General features: G+C 35.9%; 1 protein-coding gene across 3 annotated transcripts in view; it reads left to right on the top strand.

The window, feature by feature from the left end:
- The window catches only part of LOC132699569 (hornerin-like), a 68687-nt gene that overhangs the window by 43177 nt on the left and 1406 nt on the right, over window positions 1-24104 (top strand). The window contains exons 3-5 of one of the 3 annotated variants that reach the window (XM_060666363.1): window positions 14889-15143; window positions 17485-23643; window positions 23707-23837. In XM_060666363.1, the coding sequence (XP_060522346.1) occupies window positions 14889-15143; window positions 17485-23643; window positions 23707-23708 (6416 nt within the window). In that variant the 3' untranslated portion in view covers window positions 23709-23837. Of the gene's footprint in view, window positions 1-11838; window positions 12369-14888; window positions 15144-17484; window positions 24090-24104 lie in introns of those variants that run through there. The other 2 variants (XM_060666362.1, XM_060666361.1) reach the window with 2 other exon arrangements.

Here is a 24104-nt window from a genome sequence, read left to right as displayed (position 1 = left end):
ATATATATATATATATATATATATATATATATATATATATATATATATATATATATATATATATATATATATATAATATATATATATATATATATATATATATATATATACATATATATATATATATATATATATATATATATATATATATATATATATATATATATATATATATATATATATATATATATATATATATATATATATAATATATATATATATATATATATATATATATATATATATATATATATATACATATATATATATATATATATATATATATATATATATATATATATATATATATATATATATATATATATATATATATATATATATATATATATATATATATATATATATATATATATATATATATATATATATATATATATATATATATATATATATATATATATATATATATATATATATATATATATATATATATATATATATATATATATATATATATATATATATATATATATATATATATATATATATATATATACGGTTTTTCACTTAAAACTCCGCACGCCAATAAGTCCAAAACGAAAAGAAATATTTGATTTATGTAAAAAGTAGTCAAAGTTTGGGGTCAAGTAGATATTTCCTAAAGTTTAAAAAATTCAACGCCTGCAAAGAGCTGGGCGTCGCGACGCGTCGAAAAATTATTCGATTGCAGAGACTTTGGAAATACGCGCATACAAAAGTACATATTATTTAAAAACTTTTTTGTTATTTACTCAAACTTATTTACTTTACCCGTTTCTAAGTTATACCGATTTAAAGTAAACATTTCTTGATTAATAAAAAATGTGATTAACGCTTATTTTTACAAGTATGCCATGAATGTTAGTTACTATGGCAACCATTGTTATCGCAGTTGTTTTAAGTGCAATTACAAACGTAAGTTGTTATTCCTGTATCAAAAAATTGTCAAATTTTGTCACAAGAAATATCCAAATTTGTTCGGTTTAAAAAAAACTAAGAATTATTATGTGAAAATGGTGCAATTTAGCAATGAGGAAAAAGTAGACATGTTACTGGTGTTTGGAGAATACAGAAGCAATTGTAGAGAAGCAAAAAGAGTTTACGCACGGCGTTATCCGCATAGAAGAGTCCCCGATGCAAAAACCTTTTCAAGTTTATGTAAAAACTTAAGAGAATATGGCAGCTTCATAAAACCTAAAAGAGATACTAACAGGACGGCTACAAATGATGAAAATACTGCTGCTGTAATTCAGCAGGTTGATAATAACCCCAAGATATCCCTATCAGAGATAAAAGAAAATACCGGTCTTACCATAAGTTCTTCGTGGAGAATTCTACATAGAAACTCTTTTCACCCGTACAAAAGTAAACTAGTTCATAAACTAGAACCAGGCGATTATGCTAGAAGAATGTATTTCTTAGCGACATTGTCCGATTTGTAGATGCAAATTTTCTCTCGAAAATTTTATGGAGCGACGAAAGTCCTTACTGGACCTTACTTTTACGAAGGAACTTTAAATGCAGTTCGCTATTTAAGATTTCTTCAAACTACACTTCCGGAACTATTAGAAGTGCCTCTTGACACTAGAATGAATATGTGGCTACAGCAGGATGGAGCGCCTGCACATAATGCCCAAATAGTAACGAGGTATTTGAACCGAGAATATCCCAATAGATGGTTTGGTACTAATGGAGTGGCAAGGTGGCCGGCGAGGTCCCCGGACATTACACCACCAGATTATTTTCTTTGGGGCTACCTAAAAAACGTTATCTATGAAGAACCTATCGAAGATATGGCTGATCTCATTAACAAAATTAGTGCAGCCTGTGCCGCTATCACAAGAAGGACTCTCCTACAAGTGACCCAAGCTCATCTGTTAAAAGTTTTTGATAGTTGTGTTCGAGCAGATGGACATAATTTTGAGCAAAATTTTTGAAATGTCTTATTATGTAGTTAATTGCAATAATAATTTTGGTTATTGACTTGTAGGTATTTTACTGTTTTTTCATTTATTTATCATGTTATCAGAACTAAATCGATAAAAAATAATAAATAAAATCATACTAAAATAATTGCACTTTGCAATAACTGCGATAACAATGGTTGCCATAGTAACTAACATTCATGGCATACTTGTAAAAATTAGCGTTAATCACAATCAAGAAATGTTTACTTTAAGTCGGTATAACTTAGAAACGGGTAAAGTAAATAAGTTTGAGTAAATAACAAAAAAGTTTTTAAATAATATGTACTTTTGTATGTGAGTATTTCCAAAGTCTCTGCAATCGAATAATTTTTCGACGCGTCGCGACGCCCAGCTGTTTGCAGGCGTCGAATTTTTTAAACTTTAGGAAATATCTACTTGACCCCACACTTTGACTACTTTTTACATAAATTAAATATTTCTTTTCGTTTTGGACTTATTGGCGTGCGGAGTTTTAAGTGAAAAACCCTGTATATATATATATATATATATATATATATATATATATATATATATATATATATATATATATATATATATATATATATATATAAATCTAAAAATTCATTCGAAACACGATTGCTTTCGTAGCGCGTAGCGCGAAGCAGCTTTGTATTTCACCCTGTATAAAGCGTCTTTCACGTATCGCAGAATTTCCAATGATGTTATTCCAAGTATCACGCGCACCCTGTATGATAGACGAAATCTGAAACTTTGTCGATACAATATATGACACTGTTTAAACCAAATTATCCCATGTTTTATAGTTTTTCATTTACTGCTAATCATTTATCCACACAAATGGCAATTTTCAGGGCCTTTTAGATATTTTTATCCATAATCGACACACCCTGTACATATTAAAAAAATTCTTGGTTTTCTGAAAACAGGAAATGTGGGTCCGAACTTCTACTTTTCTGCCAAATCTGAAGTCGGTAGCTGCAAATTTAGGGCACCTATTGCGTTTTTTAATATTACACAGAATATCGTGAACACCCTGTACAATAGGTGAAAATCTTAAATACAAAAGTTTTAGCTGCGTATGCAAGCTTTATTGCCATGAAAAAGAAACTGATATCTGAAATACAGTCCTTTAATTAATGCCAATTTTCAATATTGAGGGGACCCAATTTTCAGTTTTTTTTTTTAATTTGCGGCGCACCCTGTAAATTTTTGAAAAATTGTCAAGACTAAAAATTTACGCAGCCAAATCTTCTACTTGTTCTCGTTCACGAATTTTTTTTGGGTTCCGTAAAGAGTTTTCGAGAAATGATCTTTTCCTTAGAGCCTTGCAAGCGCAGTTTTTAATTTTTATAAAATACTTCTTCAAATTTTTCATAGATTCGATGAAAGTTTAATTAAGTTAACTAGACGTAGTTCCCTTAGAGCCAATTTATTTGGTTTAATACACGCTTAGGAAAAGTTTTGTTAAATTCGTAACTGTCACCGTTACGGCCACCAAAAATTGTAAATAACCCCCTGGGTATATATGGATGGCGACAGGTAAAAGCCATAACTTGACCCAAACCCAAAACCCTGTACTCCTATAAAAATGAAAGAATTTCGCATTGAAATCGATGCTAAAAAATCAAACTGGCTTAAAAGGCGTTACCCAACTTTTTTCTTTTTCTTCTTCTTCGGCATTTTCCTTTACGAGTTCGCCGTTTTTATCCTCCACAGTTCTCTTACATTCCAGTCTGTTTTTTAATTTCCTTGTTATCGAGTTTTCTAAATCAACGAATATCATATGTTTTGGTTTTATTCTTATCGATAAATATATTGTCCGAGCATAATCTACTTTTCCGGAATCCTGATTATTCTTCGGAAAGTCATTTCGTTTTTTTTGGGGAACATGAAAGACAGTTTTCGTATAATGAATAAATATTTTATTAAATTATATATTGGCCATTCTGGTCCAACACCTTTTGCCATCTTTCTGGCAGTAACATAATTCCCCTCTCATAAAAGTTTTGGTCCTTGCTGGCAAAAAATTGGTTCAGGTGGTTTTTGACATCTTCATTTGAGGTAAAGGTTTTGCCATCCAAAAAATTTTGCAGGGACCGGAACAAATAGTAGTCGGAAGGCGCCAGATCTGGAGAATATGGTGGATGTTGCAGTACGTCCCATTGAAGCTGTAAAAGTTTTTGGCGAGTGACCAAACTTGTGTGAGGTCTCGCATTATCCTGGTGGAACACTACACCCTTTCTGTTGATTAATTCGGGCCTCTTCTCTTTAAGTGAATCATTCAATTTGTCCAGTTGATGACAATAGACTTCTGAATTAATCGTTGTATTGTCCGGCAAAAGCTCAAAAAAAAAACGATTCCTTTGACATCCCACCAAACGGAGAGCATCACCTTTTTTTGGTGAATGTTGGCTTTTGACACGCTTTGAGCCGGTTCATCTTTTCTGCTCCATGACCGCTTGCGTTTAACATTGTTGTATACAACCCATTTTTCGTCCCCAGTAATAATCCGCTTCAAAAATGGATCATTTTCTTGACGTTTGAGGAGCGAATCACACACGTCAACGCGACGACACAAATTTCGCTCCGTAAGGACATGGGGCACCCACACATCGAGCTTCGAGGTTAAGCCCATGCCTTTCAAATGGCCATAAACAGTCGAATTCGACAAGTTTAATCTCTCACCGATCTCTCGTGTGGTTATTCGCCGATTTGCATCAACTAATGCCTTTATCGCATCTTTGTCAGCTTCGACCGGCCTTCCAGACCGTGGTGCATCTTCGACATCAAAATTGCCAGATCGAAATTTTGCAAACCAGTTCTGGCACTGGCGTACTGTTAACACGCCTTCTCCATACACATCCGTCAATTTTTTTCTCGCTTGGACAGCATTTTTACCTTTTCTGAAGTAAAAAAGTAAAATATGACGAAAATGCTGCTTATTGCTCTCCATATTTAAAAGGGCACCAACCAAAAACTACTGCGTGGAATTAATAGAACTTTTTCACACACAAGCCTTGCAATATCAGCTCTCAAGACATATAATGGTTATGCGGCTTAAGTGTGAAGTTGGTTTCGAAAAAACGTAATTAAGTCTTCTGACGGGAAAAAACGAAATGACTTTCCGAACAACCTTATATTTTTTCTTTTATTGTTGTGGTGAAAAGCCTTGCGATTGAGGGGACGACACTAATTCCTCTATAATTGTAATAGAGCTGTATGGCAAATTATATTCTCTCGGAATTTCTTCTCCTTCTTCAATTTTATTAAATAGTACTTGAACGCGAGGCTTTCCCCTCCATATTCCCTGCCTTTTTGTTGGTTCTAATTTTTTTTTATGCTTCCGTTGATCTGTTATAGCCAATTATGTTGTCTATGTCTCTAAATACTACTACTACTCTTTGAAACTATACTTAAGTTCAAAAACTTCTTCCCAAATGCTACGGCTGGATAGAAAACAATAGACGAACTTTTAATTTTCATCGCAAGTCGGTCGTATTTCCTACGAAGACGTCCGTATCATAAACGCAAACAGAAGTACTCGTAAATTCAGTAACCGCCGGACAGGTTCGGTTGCCATAATTAACAAGTTTTATGACCTGTCTTGTAAATTGCAGCGGATAATTCGAAAATTGACGTAATGGCTTTATAAAGTGTATTATGTGCGACGAAAACTGCACAATTACTTAGAAAAGAAAAATAAACATCTACCATAATATTGCAATTGATTTATACCGCATAGCAACGGTTTTAAAGCTTAGGATGTTAATAAAGCCGTTACGATCATGTAAAAATATACAGGGTATTTTCTAATAAAATGTCAATAAGTGGGGGGGCAATTTTTTACATATATAAAATACATTTTTTTAATATCTGCAATACCACTTTAGAAAATTTTAATGAAATTTGGCACAGCAGTGCAGCGCAATTTTTTAAAAATACACCAGTGGCGGGCGTACGGAATTTTGCCTGGCAATTTTGATGGTACGTCACCGATTTCTTTTGAAATGACGTACCACTGAGTGTCTATGAACAAATGCCATTTTAATTAATAAGGTAACCACAGAAGTTTTCTTTTCAAAATCGACCCACAAGTCACCCCTTTAGTTATTGATATTGAATCAGAAAACACCCTGCATATCTATATATAATCGTAATAACATTTCAAATAATACAAAATTTCCCTTGCCTAATATTTGTTGGTAGAAGAGTAAACTATAAGTAGCCTTTATCTAAAATAGCGTTTAACATCTGTGACTAGGATGAAACCAGAATGGTATCAAGAATGTATGCTGGTCACGTAATATTTATTTGCTTTGTTTTCCCATTTCCCATGGTCATCTATAACTTTCCGGGATTAAGTGCACTGCTCTGCCATGTACTATTTGAAATTCTCTATAGTTAGGTAAAGTCTGTTCATAGATATAGGAAAGTGACTAACTGATACGAATTAAGGAAAGACCCGGGCAAGCTGTAAGAATGAAATATGGCCGAACAGGTCCGTACTTTGCGTACAATTTAATTATTTGGTGTTTTGTTAGGAAAGATACTAAACGATATTTATCTATTTATGTACGTATTTATGTTTAAATCTAAAATTAAATTACAAATTATTTTTATTACCTACTTAAATTAATTAAAATTATTCACATAATATGTCAGTATCACTATCGCTATCATCGCCTGTTCTAATTATTATTATTATTATTATTATTGCTGGCACCACGTCCAATGAGAGTCAAATAAACATTGTTTATAACTTCCTTAGTCTCAATAGAATAGTGTTTTCTACATTTGGACGTTAGCATCTCCTGAGATACACTAGACTGGCACACGAAATAAGAATGATTACTAATAAACTTAAACTAAGTAGTATACTAGACCAAAGAATATTAAACACAGGTAGGTATAAAATTATTTTCTATTACTGATCACAATTTTACCTGAATTTAAATTCCGAAACTTTAGGTAATAATTTTGTTGCATTGTATGTTGATGACCACCCTTGGATAATCCCATTCAAAAGCAATTGGTTACTTTCTCATATCTATGAACGGACCATATACTATACAGAAATGCGCGTAATCCTGAAATGTAATAGAAAACCATGCCAAATGTCTCACGGTTTTCTCCAAACTCAAGTCAGAAAATTTTAGCTACCTGTTTTGAAAATTTTCTCATTATATAATCTTAATGAGCGTCAAAGTTTAACGGTAGATCCAATGCAATTCCCAAAAACTTTATACGTTTCTTATACCGCAATTGATTCAGACACAGCTGACTCATGGTTCACCTTTCGTCTATTTCCATATAAGTAGGATTTTAAACAATCTAGTGATCTACACTTAAATTTTCCAAGGTATCCATTGAATCATTCACATCCGGCTTCCAAAGCTCTTTTAAGATCTAAAAAAATCGTCGAAACTGCTTTCGAAAAATCGTCGCTGGGTGGGGCAAGTTCGTAGCGCGTAGTGCCAAGCAGCTTTCTATTTCACCCTGTATAAAGCGTCTTTCACGTATCGCCGAATTTTAAAGTCACTACAAACTTTGATAAATATAAAAAATTGTACAAGTAATAACGATTTCCAATGATGCTATTCCAAGTGTCACGCGCGCCCCGTATGATAGACGAAACCTGAAACTTTGTCGATGCAGTTTATGACACACAAATGGCAATATTTTCAGGATCTTTTTTTTTTAATTTTTTTACCCATAATCGACACACCCCGTACATATTTGAAAAAATTTCGTAAATGGAGGTTATAGCCTTGGATCATCCACGTTTCCTGGTCCAAGAATTTTGCTAAAATAGTAAATGGTTTTTGAGAAAATTAGATTTATCTGAAACCATAGTTTAAATGTGGGTCTGCACTTCTACTTCTCTGCCAAATCTGAAGCCGGTAGCTGCAAATTTAGGGCACCTACTGCTTTTTCTAATATTACAGAGAATATCGTGAACACCCTGTACAATAGGTGAAAATCTTAAATACAAGAGTTTTAGCTGCGTATGCAAGCTTTATTGCCATGAAAAAGAAACTGATATCTGAAACACAGTCCTTTAATTAATGCCAATTTTCAATATTGAGGGGACCCAATTTTCAGTTTTTTTTTAATTTACGGCGCACCCTGTACATTTTTGAAAAATTGTCAAAAATAAAAGTTTATGGGGCCGTATCTTCTGCGTCTTCTGGTTCAAGAATTTTTTCGGTTCTGTAAGCAGTTTTCCAGAAATGGCCTTTTCCTTAGACTCTTGCAGTTTTTAATTTTTTTAAAATACTTCCCGACCCCCCCCCCAGATTTCAATAGGTTCCGTTAGGGGACCAAACGCTATTTGTCTGCCAAATTTGAAGTCGATAGCTTCAAATTTCGGACACTTATCTTGTTTCATAGCTAGCTAAAAAGCACTACTGTTCCCAGACCAAGCTGAAAGTTTCGTTTGTGGCGGATGATTTAGGAATCATTAACTGATTTTGATTAAAATAACATCCGAATCTATTTATTGTGCTTTTATGTCTGTTAATTAGAATTGTATATAGTATTCCTTGGGGAGACATTTCTATAGTCCATCTTCGAGAATATGTTCGATACTGTTTGTAATAACTTAGATAGAAATAGTAATTCTAGTTTTAAACACGATTGTCCGTTGGGTAAGTTATTATAAGTTAAACAAAATAAATAAGAACTAAAAGTGCAGATTTTCACGAAACGGGGATCGACTGTGAATTAGCAATTAAGGACATTAACCATTCTAATTTAAACAAACATGTATTAGCGAATATAATAAACAACAAACACCAAAAAATTTCTCAAATATCACTAGTAAAAACTATCAGAAACGAAGCTTCTGGAAATAACATAATATTTACACGTGCAGATAAAGGGAAAAGAGTCATGGCTATCGATCTCCCAGAATATATTTCAAAAACCAACAATTTTTTTAAACCAGAACTTTTCCAATGTATCAAACATGATCCTACCGAGTTATATTAAGGACAAGGCAAAGAAGTAATTACTAACTCCACACTATTTAGTGACAAAGACAAGTATTTTTTAACAATTATGAATCCACAACCTTCGAAATTATATTCTTTAGTTAAATTACACGAACAAGATATGTCCCTTAGACCAGTCGTGTCTTATCTAACAGCTCCAGCAGTTAAACTCTCAACAAAATTAGTAAATATGTTAAAGTCCACACAGATTTTAAAAATTTAAAAATTGTCAAAAATAAAAGTTTATGGGGCCGTATCTTCTGCGTCTTCTGGTTCAAGAATTTTTTCGGTTCTGTAAGCAGTTTTTCAGAAATGGCCTTTTCCTTAGACTCTTGCAGTTTTTAATTTTTTTAAAATACTTCCCGACCCCCCCCCCCAGATTTCAATAGGTTCCGTTAGGGGACCAAACGCTATTTGTCTGCCAAATTTGAAGTCGATAGCTTCAAATTTCGGACACTTATCTTGTTTCATAGCGACGCCCAACAAACAGTCGAAAATCGAAAAAAAAAGATGGACGAACGCCGAAAAACCCTGGAACAGAGAACGGACAGACAAAAAAAAACGTTTTTTTTTTCGATGCTGATTCCATCTATACCAAAGGCTATGCTGTACGATGCACCATTATCAAGATCTCGAGTTTAGTGAGGACTGAGTATAATTTCCGAAAGAATTTTTTTCAAGAAACAAGACTAGTGCCAAACTCATCACATATGCCCGCCATCACTATCACGCATTAAAAAATGCCAATAAATCGAATTCCACGCGTTTGGAGTGGACGTTCCTGGGTGTACATGCGAAAGTAAAACTCGCGCGAGATCTCGCAGCATTCGATGCAAACAGAGATAGTCACGACATCTCATAAAGTCCGCGACTCTAATGTATTACGATTTTAGCATTGAGCGAACCAGTACATTTCACAAAGTCGATTCTAAAAACGAGGTTATCTACTTTACAGGGTGTCAACGTTCTTGGTTGCTAAGTATAACTACGTGCGGCATTGATACGAAAACAAATGCTCTAAACATCTATGGTATGTCCATAGATATGAAGTGAATCAAATAATTAAGGATTTCTAAGAGCTATCACAGTAATTACAGTAATAATAATAATAATAGTACTAGACCAGGTACAAATGGACCTTAAACAAAGAAACAGTAAACATGTAATAAAAAAAAACAATTTAAAGAAACGCCCATTTAGCAGCAAATGAAGATTTCAAGGATTATAAAAGCTATAGTAACCAACAATTTTCTTAAACCAGAACTTTTCCAATGTATCAAACATGATCCCACCGAGTTATATCAAGGACAAGACAAAGAAGTAATTACTAACTCCACACTATTTAGTGACAAAGACAAGTATTTTTTAACAATTATGAATCCACAACCTTCGAAATTATATTCTTTAGTTAAATTACACGAACAAGACATGTCCCTTAGACCAGTCGTGTCTTATGTAACAGCTCCAGCAGTTAAACTCTCAACAAAATTAGTAAATATGTTAAAGTTCACACAGATCTTAAACCAAAATTTGCAATAAAAAATTCTTTTGAATTAATCAACAAAATTAAAGATATCAAAATCCCTTTCAACGCAACACTATTGTCTTTTGATGTACAAAACTTATTTCCCAGTATTCCATCTATGGATGTGATAAATTTAGTAGATTTTACCCACACTCGGAAACAGGTTAACCCATTGGTGAAACATGATTTATTAGATTGCTTAATAGTATCTTTAGACCAAAATTATTTTGAATTTAATAGACAGATTTACATCTCTAAAGAAGGTTTGATTATGGGAAACCCACTTAGTCCTTTGTTTGCCGAGATTTTTGTGGATAATTTGGAAAATATCATACTAGAACATCCATTAAGGAACACACTTAAACACAGAAAAACACTTTTTTGACGACAATTTTGATATTTTACTTACAGCCACAAAAAGTAGCAAATTAAATTTATTTTAGATTGAGATTAACAAAATGAGACATTCAAATTTATTACTTAACGATCAATTAGATTTAAATACCTCTCCATTATTAAACTGAAATTCTCACAACAACTTTAATTACGGTTTTAATGTCATTTTTCGGTATATATAGTAGCAGGTAGTTTGGAAATATTACTTTAATAAAGAAAATCTGAAAATATATAATTTTCATCAAGTAAAAGCCACCTCAGTTCAATTATTATAAGTTACCCTTTTCTCTATGTTATTTATAATTCTTATTTATATAAATATGTGTACACGTACAATTGTAAGTCAGTTCTTGACAAACCACCACCATACAGAATATACAGTCTTAAAAAAAATCAAGTTCGTTTTAGTTTTACATAAAAACTGCGAACGTTTCATTACGAAAGCAGCCTGCAAGCGCAGTGTGTAGCTCTGCACGGTCCTCAAAATATATCGCACCACATACACGCGTTTAATTAAATTCATAACTGGGTAATTTATTGGTAAGGCCGGTCAAAGGAAACCGTACCTCGCGAACCGCGCTGACACTGTTGTTATCTGCGCAATTTATTTCTATTAACGAGTTACATCTAAGACGAGGTTCGGACTTGACGTCGAGTACGCTCGATTTATGAAGAAACGCCACGGTATTTACGATTATCGCTTGCTCGCTGTGCAAACAGCAATTACCGCGGTGCAAATCGTCTCGTAGCTTAATTAAAAATGCGAGAGGCCGCGCGCAGCAAACCCGGTTATGAAAAATTTGTCCGGTAATGTCGTTCGCGACAAATCGAATGATATCCCGTCGGGAACGAATAAATCTCGCGGTGTATAGCGACAAAATATATAATCACTAAATTTTGGTGCCGAGTCATTTCTTCTTATATGCGCTTTCAACTCGGACCAAATCATCTCAATCGCGTGAAATATACAACGATACGAGGGTAGTCTCGTGATTTCATGTTTCATGTCTTCCTTAAAACGTTTTACTTTTAATAATTCCGGAAGTTGTTTTTTCGTGCAGCCCTCTTCAAAATATTAATCATTTTCTTCAATTCTTGAATGTCTTCTTTATTTGAACAAGTATTTGGAATTTTTCTAATTTAGGCTGAATGATACGAGGCATTATCTTACACAATTATAGTTTATTTTCGAACCGGTCTTCGAATATTTCCGCTGTCATATTTTCGTGGCATATAAGGCATCTTCGACCCAACCATTTCTGGCCCCGGCAAGTTTCGTAAATGTCGAATTGCGTTTAATTGTTTGGAACTGAAAATTTCAACTACTGTTTAAGTCTGTCAATACTTTTTTATGCAGTTCTTCTAGGGTTAAAACACTAATTACATCTGCGTGTTGCTCTTTAAAAACTCTCACAGTGCCACCATCTTATGCTTAAATACTGCATTCCTTAAATTGATAAGTAGTGTAGTGTGTATTAATGTTATGTTGTTCTTTTGATTTTGCAGGTAATTTTCATATTTTATTTGTGGTTCATCCATTTTTTATTCCAATGAATAGCGCGCAATTTATTAATTCTATAAATAGTAATTTAGCCGTTCAGTAGAGTAGCTATTTAAAGCTAGACTGCGCCGCTTTTGAGCTACCTGTTTACTTTGTTTTGAAAAATATTAATATTGTATATTGTTTGTTTTCTTTTTGTTATAATAAAGGCTATTTATTATTATTATTATTATTATTGACTGTCCCATTTGCAACAATTTTTCTCACAGTGGACTTGGGAATTTTGATCATGTTACTTTTCATATAAAAATTTTATATGTGGGTAACGGTAGGTCCTATGCGATCGCCGTTGGTACAGAAATGATCACCATCGAAAAAAAAAAATTTTTTTTTGGTCTGTCCATTCTCCGTTCTGCGTTCTTGTCTTTTGGTTTTTAATGAATAACTTTCGAACCGATGGAGCTACAAAATTAAAATTTGCGTCCTTTTTAACCTTCCACAAGGCACATAAGCTTGTAAGAAATGGCCCTGAGCCGACGCCGGTATCCATCTTTTTTTCGCGATTTCCGACTGTTTTTTGGACCTGGCTATGAAACACGATAACTGTCCGAAGTTTGAAGCAATCGACTTCATATTTGGCACATATATGCAGCTTTGCCCCGTAACGGAACCTATTAAAAATAGGGTCGGGAAGTATTGTAAAAAACATAATTTTTCAAAAACTGTTTGCGAGACCAAAAAAATTCTTGAACCAGAAGAAGCAGCAGATACGGCTCTATAAACTTTTAATCGTGACAATTTTTCAAAAATATACAGGATGCGCAGCTAATCCAAAAAATCTGAAAAATGGCTCCCCCTATTATTGACAATTGGTTGTAACTGAAAGACTATGATTCACCTTATATTACCTGTTATATTGCGATATAGCGATAGATAGCAAAAACTTTTGAATTTAAGGTTTTCACCTATTGTACAGGGTGCTCCCGATATTCGGTGCTAAATGAGAAATGTGCAGATATCAACTTCAAATTTAGCAAGTATATTATATAATATAGCAAGTATATAATATTAGCAAGTATTTTTTAAATATGTATGTTTTACTTTTGGGTAATTTTAGCTTCCAGAAAAATATGTTTTCCTTCATAATCGTTCATCCGATTGGCACTGCAATGACATTTATTTCAGGCATTTTTTCCATCATATACGGGTTTTTTTTTTCAAATTATAGGAAAAATTTTTTTACATTTGCTGCTCGGGATATTTGAAAAAAATCCTTATTGAAATCGCTATTTCGGGGGCTGTCAAGATGCCACGACGTCATTGATTATTACGGCTCAGAAAAAACTTATTTTCTCGAAAACCATCTACTGTTTTCAAAAAATTCTTGAACCAGGACGCGTGCAAAATTCAGGGCTATGACTTCTACTTCGAACATTGATCGTATCATATACAGGGTGTGTCGTTTATGGGCAAAAAATCTAAAATATGCTAAAAATTTCCGTTTTTGTGGCTAAATTATTGGCGATAAATGAAAAACCGTTGAAGATGGGTAAACCGTGTCGTGAGAGTTTCAGGTTTAGTCAATTATACAGGGCGCGAGATATCATTCGACAACGCATATTGTTTGTGCAAATTTTAATATTTACCGATGTTTGCTGAAGTTCGACGAGATATAAAGGGCACTTTATATAGGGTGCATGATTTTGGTCCACAGGAGCACGATAGAAAAACAATGCAAAACAAAACAAGTTCTTTCCTTTTATGATAAAGAGCTGCTTGGCGCTACGCGCTGCGAACTTGCCCCGCCCGGTGACGATTTTTCGAAAGCAATCTTGTTATAATTGTTGCTCCTACTCCCCCTTTCTTATAAAATTGCAAACATTCAAAACAATTTGTCCAGCATCCGAAGACAAATAGATACGCTTTTTATTTGCTGAGGTGGTTCGTCATCTAAATTGTGATTAAGTTCTACTACTTCGTCCTCAAATTCTGCTTTGTTTTCCATGTCTTCTTCTAATAGGGGAACATCTGCTTCATTCCACGTTCTCCACATTTTAAACTGTTAAAAAACACAACGATACATATCACCTGACGTTAAAATAAATACCCCGCAGCATCAAATGTTTAATCAAATTTAAAACGGTCCATTTACATTTCGTTACGGTCAACCTTACCTACTTAATACGGGATAAACTCGTATTGGGATGGGTTTTCCCACGGTCCCGCAAAGGTCTTGTAAATTGTAAAACAATTAAACCGTCAAATCAATAAATGCACTGTATTTTTGGTCGTATAATACAGACGTATTAAATACACCACTAAAAATCAATTGCTCAATAGAGATTTATTAAGACCTTTCAGTTTCCTTTTAATTAATTTTTTTCTATTAATCGTTATCAATCTTTGGATGGACTTATTTGTAAGCATTGCATGAAGTTAGGTTGTTGGGTTGCATATAGTTTGTTTAACTTTTTATTTTTCGGTGGCTCCTATACAAACGTTGAAATTTGCTCAATTTATTGCAGCTGACTTCGACATCAGAATTGACGAGCTCAATTACAGAGGCGGCCGGCAACTTCTCCAGCATTCTGGTATATTCACATGCTCCAATGAAGGCATATACCCCGACAATCGAAACTGTAGCCTATTCTACAGATGCGTTTCTGATGGAAAAAAACTTTTAATTCCTTACGCCTTCGAGTGCGGAGATGGTACCGTATTCGACCCCGCCATAGGCGCTTGCAATTACGCATACGCGAGCAACAGGGAAGAATGTGGAGGTGAGCGAGGACCAGCGTTTTTTCCTTGCGAACTGAGGTGGTTTTTCCTTGATGAAAATCCGTTTATCAAAATAAATTAGAACTAAAAGTTTAGATTTTCACGAAATTATATACTTTTACATGACAATTGTTTCGACAACACCGTGTCTTTATCAAATATAATATTCACAAACTACCTGCTACTATATATTTCGAAAAATTACCATAAAACGTTAATTAATGTTGTTGCGTGAATTTAAGTTCAAAAAAGGAGAGGTATCCAATCAATCTAATCAACAAAATTAAAGACATCAAAATCCCCTCTAACGCAACACCATTGTCTTTTGATGTACAAAACTTATTTCCCAGTATTCCACCTATGTGATAGATTTAGTAGATTTCATCCTCACTCGGAAACAGGTTAACCCATTGGTGAAACAAGATTTATTAGATTGCTCTTTAGACCAAAATTATTTTGAATTTAATATTGAATTGAAATAATTTAAGGAAGGTTTGATTATGTTAAACCCACTAAGTCCTTTGTTAGCCGAGGTTTTTATGTATATATATATATATATATATATATATATATATATATATATATATATATATATATATATATATATATATATATATATATATATATATATATATATATATATATATATATATATATATATATATATATATATATATATATATACTCATTATAATTAGATTTAACAATCGTTACCGAATTCAATCTGTATAGACTCAGAAATGTCAGTAATTACGTTTCAATAAATATATTTCTGCAGAAATAATGTTTCAGTTTAAAGTGCATTGCACGAATAATCATTTTCTGGAACAAAAATATTTCAATATTCAAACAGGACTGAATATACGAATCATAATATAGCAATAAAAGATTATAATCGACCCTTCTTCTGAGTTGCCAAATGACAAAACAGAGTGTGGATAATTTTTTGAGAATATAGTCCACCTGAGGAGACCAAGAAAGACCACAATCGAAATAATCTCCCAGAAAGTTCGCAACCCGCCTCTCCTCGATCGTTTTATTATTACACTTAACTAAGATGCTCTTATCTATGCCTCTTAATGAGAAATGAATCAATTCGGTTTTATCTTGATTTAATATAATACTATTTCTGTTACAATAATCAATAATATCTACTACCGCCTTATACGTCCCTGAGGAACGCCACTGGAGGTCATCTCATCACTAGAAAAAAAATTCTTATCGTTTTGTTTTAAGACAACATTTTGCACACGATCTTTTAGGAAATTCTCTAACCATCCGAGAGCGTTGCCACGAATACCATAATAATTTAATTTGAGAAGCAACAAATCAATATTAATTGCGTCAAAAGCTCTTTTTTGATCGAAAAGAAGACAAGTTGTTGGTTTATTATTATCTAAATTGCTTAGTATTTTACTGCAATTCCATCATGTCATAACGAAACCCAAACTAGTTATTACTGAAAATTCTTGACATCGACACCAATGCTAGTCTTCTATAGTTAGAGATTTCGTATAAATTACCCCTTTTGAATATCGGTTGTCGTTGTCCTATGTTTTTTTTTAATATAGCTTTAAATGTACCATTAATAATGGATCCACAAGTAAACCAATAACGGACAACATAAGGGAGCTCGGTATTTCATAAAAACCTGCTGGATGCTTTTTAGGAACGGATAAAATTATTTCCCTGGTTTCATCATTCGAATACGGTCTCAAAACAATGTTCTACAACTCCAGTTTCCTAAATTTACGTTAAAATTTAAATCAACCGAAGTTAGTCGCTTAATAGACTGTATAAAGAAATCATTAAAAGCAGATGAAGCCAAATTCATATCCGATATAGTTTTATTGTTATTAGTGAAAAATCCAGGAAGGTCATTCATTACCTTTGTGAATGTTTGCCTCTTTTTTTATAATTTACCAAGATGCTGGCGATATACTGCTCGAACTTAACATAAAATTATTATTGTATAATTTCAATGCTAGCTTTTTAAAAATATTATGTTTATTTACAATGTCGATATCTTTTTTATCCTTACAAACTTTGTACAAATCTCTCAGCAAACAACCCTCTTTGATAATATCGTTCACACTCGTAACACTACCATCAGTCTTACATCTTTCTAGAAACGTCCACATACTATTTATACCGTATACTATATACACCGTAATACTATTTATACAATTTTCGGATCCCTCCTGAATCAGTTTTTGAGTCGAACTTGCTAACGTTCAGAGCTTAACTGAATGTTTCACCAAGCAAGCACGTAGGAGGAATCCAGAAGTTTTGTGCATAGTATCACCGGTTTTATTTTCCGATAGTCAATTACGAACATTTTAGGCAATGGAATCGACGGAGATTTTGGAGACGTTAAAAATCCTATCAAGCTTGTAACTACTACTACCACTCCAAGTAACGCAGTCAAGCGCGAACCGGACCGCTGTATCAACGAAGGATTTAGAGGGGACCCAATAAACTGCCGGAAGTTTTACAGATGCGTTGCAAATGGAGCGAATAATTTTCTCCAATACGAATTCGCCTGCGCGATAGGAACCATTTGGGACCCCGAAATAACAGCTTGCAACCATCCGGCCCAAGTATCACGACGAGATTGCTCGGAGGATGCGGACGGTGGTCAGTTACCCGTTAGTCACGATAGCACCGACAATTCTGACAGCACCTACTGGCAAAATAGCACATTTTCAAACTCCTCACAGTCTAGTTCTTCGTCTAACTTTTCTAATTCTTCCTCTTCATCGTCTTCTTCATCGAGTAGCTCGTCTTTTCAAAATGCGACTTCATCAAGTCAAAATTCCTCGTCAAACTCTAGTGGCAATAGTTCAGGGTCAGGGTCGAATAACTCAAATCAACAAACCTCCGGTAGTTCATCCGGATCCAACCAATCCTCCAACCAAAGTTCAAATCAACAAAGTTCGGGTTCAAGCAGTAATTCGAATCAAGGAAATAACCAGCAGAGCTCCGGTAGCTCATCTGGATCGACTCAGAGCTCTAGTCAAGGGTCAAATCAACAGAGTTCGTCTGGCTCCTTCAATAACAATCAACAATCCTCAGGATCTAACAATAACTCAAATCAACAGACCTCCGGTAGTTCATCCGGATCCAATCAATCCTCCAACCAAAGTTCAAATCAACAAAGTTCAGGTTCAAGCAGTAATTCGAATCAAGGAAATAACCAGCAGAGCTCCAGTAGCTCATCTGGATCGACTCAGAGTTCCAGTCAAGGGTCAAATCAACAGAGTTCATCTAGCTCCTCCAATAACAATCAACAATCCTCAGGATCTAACAATAACTCAAATCAACAAACCTCTAGTAGTTCATCCGGATCTAACCAAGGCTCAAATCAACAAAGTTCAGGATCAAGCAGTAATTCGAATCAAGGAAATAACCAGCAGAGCTCCAGTAGCTCATCGGGATCGACTCAGAGTTCGAATCAAGGAACAAATCAACAAAGTTCGTCTAGCTCCTCCAATAACAATCAACAAACGGGCAATCAACAATCCTCAGGATCTAATAATAACTCAAATCAACAAACCTCCAGTAGTTCATCCGGATCTAACCAAGGCTCAAATCAACAAAGTTCAGGATCAAGCAGTAATTCGAATCAAGGAAATAACCAGCAGAGCTCCAGTAGCTCATCCGGATCGACTCAGAGTTCGAATCAAGGAACAAATCAACAAAGTTCGTCTAGCTCCTCCAATAACAATCAACAAACAGGCAATCAACAATCCTCAGCATCTAACAATATCTCAAATCAACAAACCTCCAGTAGTTCAACCGGTTCTAGCCAATCCTCCAATCAAGGTTCAAGTCAACAAAATTCAGGATCAAATAACTCGAATCAACAAAATAACCAGCAAACGTCTAGCCAGCAAAATTCAAATAATAATTCGAGCAATGAATCGAATCAGCAGTCAAGCAGTAGTTCCGGTTCTTCTTCCAGCAATAACCAGAATCAGGCACAATCGACAAGTCAGCAGGGATTGGGTCAACAAGCTGGAAATAACCAAGAAAGCAATTCTGGAGCTCAGACCATTGGTCAACTAGTTAACAATAAATGTGTTTCGGAAGGATTTGTAGGAGATGAAACAAACTGTACCAAATTTTATCGTTGCGTAGCGACCGGCCAAAATACATTTACTAAATACGAATTTGCTTGCGCTCCCAACACTGTTTGGGATAGCAATACACAATCTTGCAATCATCCTCACGCTGTTTCCGGGAATTGTTATGCACCTCAATCGAATGTTGCAAATAATTCAACCACAAGTTCGGCCTCTAGTTCAAATCAATCATCTCAATCGAACCAGACAAATGGTAACCAACAAAACGGATCTAACAGTTCATCTGGATCCAATCAATCTTTCAGCCAAGGTACGAGTCAAACTGCTTCAAGCTCTTCGAACAACCAAACAAATCAATCTGGAGGAAATCAACAGTCACCGATTCAACAAGGTTCTGGGCAGCAGGAATCAACTTCTCAAAAACCTGGCCAGATTAATCAAGGACAATGTACATCTGATGGATTTGTAGGAGACGAAAATAACTGTAAGAAATTCTACAGGTGCGTCTCCGATGGTAAAAAAGGATACATCAAATATGAGTTCAATTGTGCGGATGGTACGGTATGGGATGAAGCGAGCCAGTCGTGTAATTATCCATATTCAGTGAAAGGAAAATGTTACCTTGCTCAAATGGAAATTAAACCAAATGAACAAGAAACTCAATCAAGTACTGGAAGTCAACAACCCGCAGGTGGCCAGGAATCAAATCAACAAGGGTCCAGTCAATCCAGCAATAATAACCAGTCCTCAACTAATCAACAACAAGGAACAAATCAATCCAATCAGGCTGTTGAAAATCAACAATCGAGCCAGGGTTCCAGTCACTCTTCTAACCAAGGATCAAATCAAGAGAATTCATCATCCAACAATAACTCAAATCAGCAGGGATCCAATCAGTCAAATCAATCCGAAGTTAATGAGCAACAAAACCAAAATTCAAATCAATCAAATCCAAGCCAAGGTTCCAGTCAGTCGTCTAACCAAGGATCAAATCAAGAGAGTTCTTCGAATGCTTCGACAGGCAGTCAACAGTCATCTTCTAATAATAATTCAAATCAACAAACCTCTAGCGGCTTATCCGAATCAAATCAACCTTCTAGCCAAGATACCAATCAACAGGGTTCTTCTACTTCAAGCTCCTCGGGCAACCAATCAAGTCAATCTGGCGTAGATCAAGGTTCTGAACAACACGGAGCAACTACCCAAAAACCTGGACAAATTAGTCAGGGGAAGTGCACTTCTGACGGATTTGTAGGAGACGAAAATAACTGTAAGAAATTCTACAGATGCGTCCCCGATGGTAAAAACGGATACCTCAAATACGAGTTCAATTGTGCGGATGGTACTGTTTGGGATGAATTAACTCAGTCGTGTAACTATCCGTATTCGGTGAAAGGAAAATGTTACCTTGCGCAGCCAGAAATTCAGCCAAGTCAAGAGACTCAATCAAGCCCAGAGAGTTCAAGTCAACCCCCTGGATCGCAACAACAAACTACAGGTGGTCACGACACGAATCAACAAGGATCCAGTCAATCGAGTCAATCTGGTAATAATAACCAGCCCGAAACCAATCCACAACAAGGCTCGACTCAATCGAATCCGTCTGGCGGAAATCAACCACCGAACCAAGAATCAAGTCAATCTTCTAACCAAGGAACAAATCAGCAGAATTCATCAAGTTCAGGCAGTCAACAGTCTTCATCATCCAATAATAACTCAAACCAACAAACCTCGGGATCCAATCAATCTTCCAACCAAGGTACCGGTCAACAGAGTTCTTCTGCTTCAAGCTCGTCGGGCAATCAGTCAAGTCAATCTGGCGGAAATCAACCACCGAACCAGGAATCAAGTCAATCTCCTAACCAAGGAACAAATCAAGTGAGTTCATCAAGTTCAGGCAGTCAACAGGCTTCATCATCCAATAATAACTCAAACCAACAAACCTCGGGATCCAATCAATCTTCCAACCAAGGTACCGATCAACAGAGTTCTTCTGCTTCAAGCTCGTCGGATAATCAGTCAAGTCAATCCGGCGCAAATGAAGGTTCTGTGCAACCCGGATCAACTGCCCAAAAACCTGGACAGATTAGTCAGGGGAAGTGCACTTCTGATGGATTCGTAGGAGATGAAAATAACTGTAAGAAATTCTACAGATGCGTCTCCGATGGCAAAGACGGACATATCAAATATGAGTTTAGCTGTGCGGATGGTACGGTGTGGGATGATGCAATTCAGTCGTGTAATTATCCTTACGCGGTGAAAGGAAAATGTTCCTTGGCTCAACCAGAAATTCAACCAAGTCAAGAAACTCAATCAGGCACCGGAACTTCAAGTCAGCCAGGATTGCAACAACAGCTTACCGAAGGATCCAATCAATCGACCCAGTCCAATAATAATACCCAGTCCGAAGCTAATCAACAAAGTCAAGGTTCCAATCAATCAAATCAACAGCAAGGCCAGGGTTCCAGTCAACAAACCGATCAACAAGGTTCAACTCAATCAAATCAATCTGGTGTAAATCAACAACAGAGTCAGGGTTCCAGTCAACAAACAAATCAGCAAGGTTCGTCACAATCAAATCAACAACAAAGCCAGGGTTCGAATCAACAAACTAGTCAGCAAGGTTCAACTCAGTCAACTCAATCTGGTGTAAATCAACAACTGGGTCAGGGTTCAACTCAACAAAGTAATCAACCACAGAGCCAGGGTTCGACTCAACAAAGTAATCAACAAGGTTCAAATCAATCAAGTCAGCAACAAACTCAGCAAGGTCCCAACCAGTCTGGTCAAGAGAATGCTACTCAAAAGCCAGCTCAAATTCAGAATAATAAATGCATATCCGAAGGATTCGTAGGCGATGACACGAACTGTAAGAAATTTTATAGATGTGTCTCGAATGGTGCAAAAGAATACATAAAATACGAATTTAGTTGTGCAGATGGAACAGTTTGGGATCAGGTTAGCCTGTCATGTAATTATCCATATTCAGTTAGTGGAAAATGTTCCCAAGTAACACCGGATCAAAATCCAAATCAACCGCAGTCATCGCAAGGTTCAAATCCCGAAGGATCAAATCAACAAGGTTCCAATCAGGGACAGGCTACTCAATCGGAAAATTCAAATCAACTACAATCTGGTCAACAAGGTTCCACTCAGGGACAGGGCACCCAATCAGGTACTTCTAATCAACAGGCACCTGGCCAACAAGGTTCCAATCAGGGACAAACTCCTCAATCGCAAAATTCTAATCAACAACAATCTGGTCAACAAAGTTCCAATCAGGGACAGGGAACCCAATCACAAACCTCTAATCAACAGGCATCTGGCCAACAAGCTTCCAATCAAGGACAGGCTCCTCCTAATCAACAACAATCTGGTCAACAAGGTTCCAATCAGGGACAGAGCACCACATCAGAAACCTCCAATCAACAGGCATCTGGCCAACAAGGATCTAATCAAGGTCAGGCTCCTCAATCAGAAAACTCTAATCAACAACAATTTGGTCAACAAGGTTCCAACCAGGGACAGGGAACCCAGTCAGAAACTTCTAATCAACAGGCATCTGGCCAACAAGGTTCCAATCAAGGGCAAGGAACCCAATCAGAAACCTCTAATCAACAGGCATCTGGTCAACAAGGTTCCAATCAGGGACAGGGTTCCCAATCAGAAAACTCTAATCAACAAGGTTCCATTCAGGGACAAACCACTCAATTGGGGCCACAAGGAACAACCCCACAAGAATCTGTTCAACAGGTCACAACCACACCAAGACCCGGGCAAATTAATGAAGGAAAATGTACATCCGAAGGGTTTGTTGGAGACGACAGCAATTGCAAGAAGTTTTATAGATGCGTGTCTGACGGTAAAAATGGCTTAATAAAATATGAATTTACTTGCGCTGAAGGAACTGTTTGGGATTCAGTCACACAATCCTGCAATTATCCATACTCAGTTACTGGTAAATGTCAACAAAAACAACCTAGTATGAATCAACCCCAAAGTGAAAATCAACACCAGGAAGGACTTCAGCCGACTACTGAAAGCTCGAACCAACAATTAGGTGAGCAAACGTGGCAGTCACAGCCACCGGATTCCAATCAACCGGGTTCAGTCAGTCAGCAGCAAGGGTTAAATCAAACTCAAGGTTCGAGTCAGAACCAGGAACAGAATCAAAGTTCCAACAGTGAAGGATCAAATCAATCACAAAATAATAATCAACAGGGATCCAACGCGTCAATTGCATCAGGACAAACAGAGCAAGAACCAAATGGAAACAAACCAATTACTGAAAAACCTGGCCAAATAGTCGATAACAAATGTATCGCCGAAGGTTTTGTAGGAGACGAAAGCGACTGCAAAAAATTCTATAGATGCGTAGGGGACCTTGAAAATGGTTTCAGTAAATACGAGTTCACTTGTGGGGAAGGAACCGTTTGGGACCAGAGTATCCAATCGTGCAACTATCCGTATGTTGTTTCAGGAATATGCAATCAACCGCAATCCCAAGGCGCTAGCCAGGAAACTGAAAATCAGCAGCAGCAATCGACTCAAAGTAGTTCCAGTCAGCAAACGACCGACAACGCCCCCCAGCAGGGATCGAGCGGAACTAACCAAAGCTCGAATCAACAATCGAGTTCCGTTCAACAGCAGAATCAAAGCACGGCTTCCCTGTGCAGTCAGGATGGATTCATAGGTGACACGAGGAACTGTTCGAAGTTTTACAGATGCGTTGAGAACGGAAAAAACCAATACTCCGCGTACGAATTTAGTTGCGGATGGGGAACCGTGTGGGATCAAAATTCTCTTACGTGTAACTACCCTTGGGCAGTGGAGGGCAAATGTCGCCAAGGACTAGAGGAAGCCGTGAGTAAAAACGTA

Source organism: Cylas formicarius, unplaced genomic scaffold, assembly GCF_029955315.1.
Source record: "Cylas formicarius isolate icCylForm1 unplaced genomic scaffold, icCylForm1.1 PGA_scaffold_3__17_contigs__length_32017465, whole genome shotgun sequence".
Taxonomy (NCBI): domain Eukaryota; kingdom Metazoa; phylum Arthropoda; class Insecta; order Coleoptera; family Brentidae; genus Cylas; species Cylas formicarius.
This window is presented reverse-complemented; position numbering and strand designations above follow the sequence as displayed.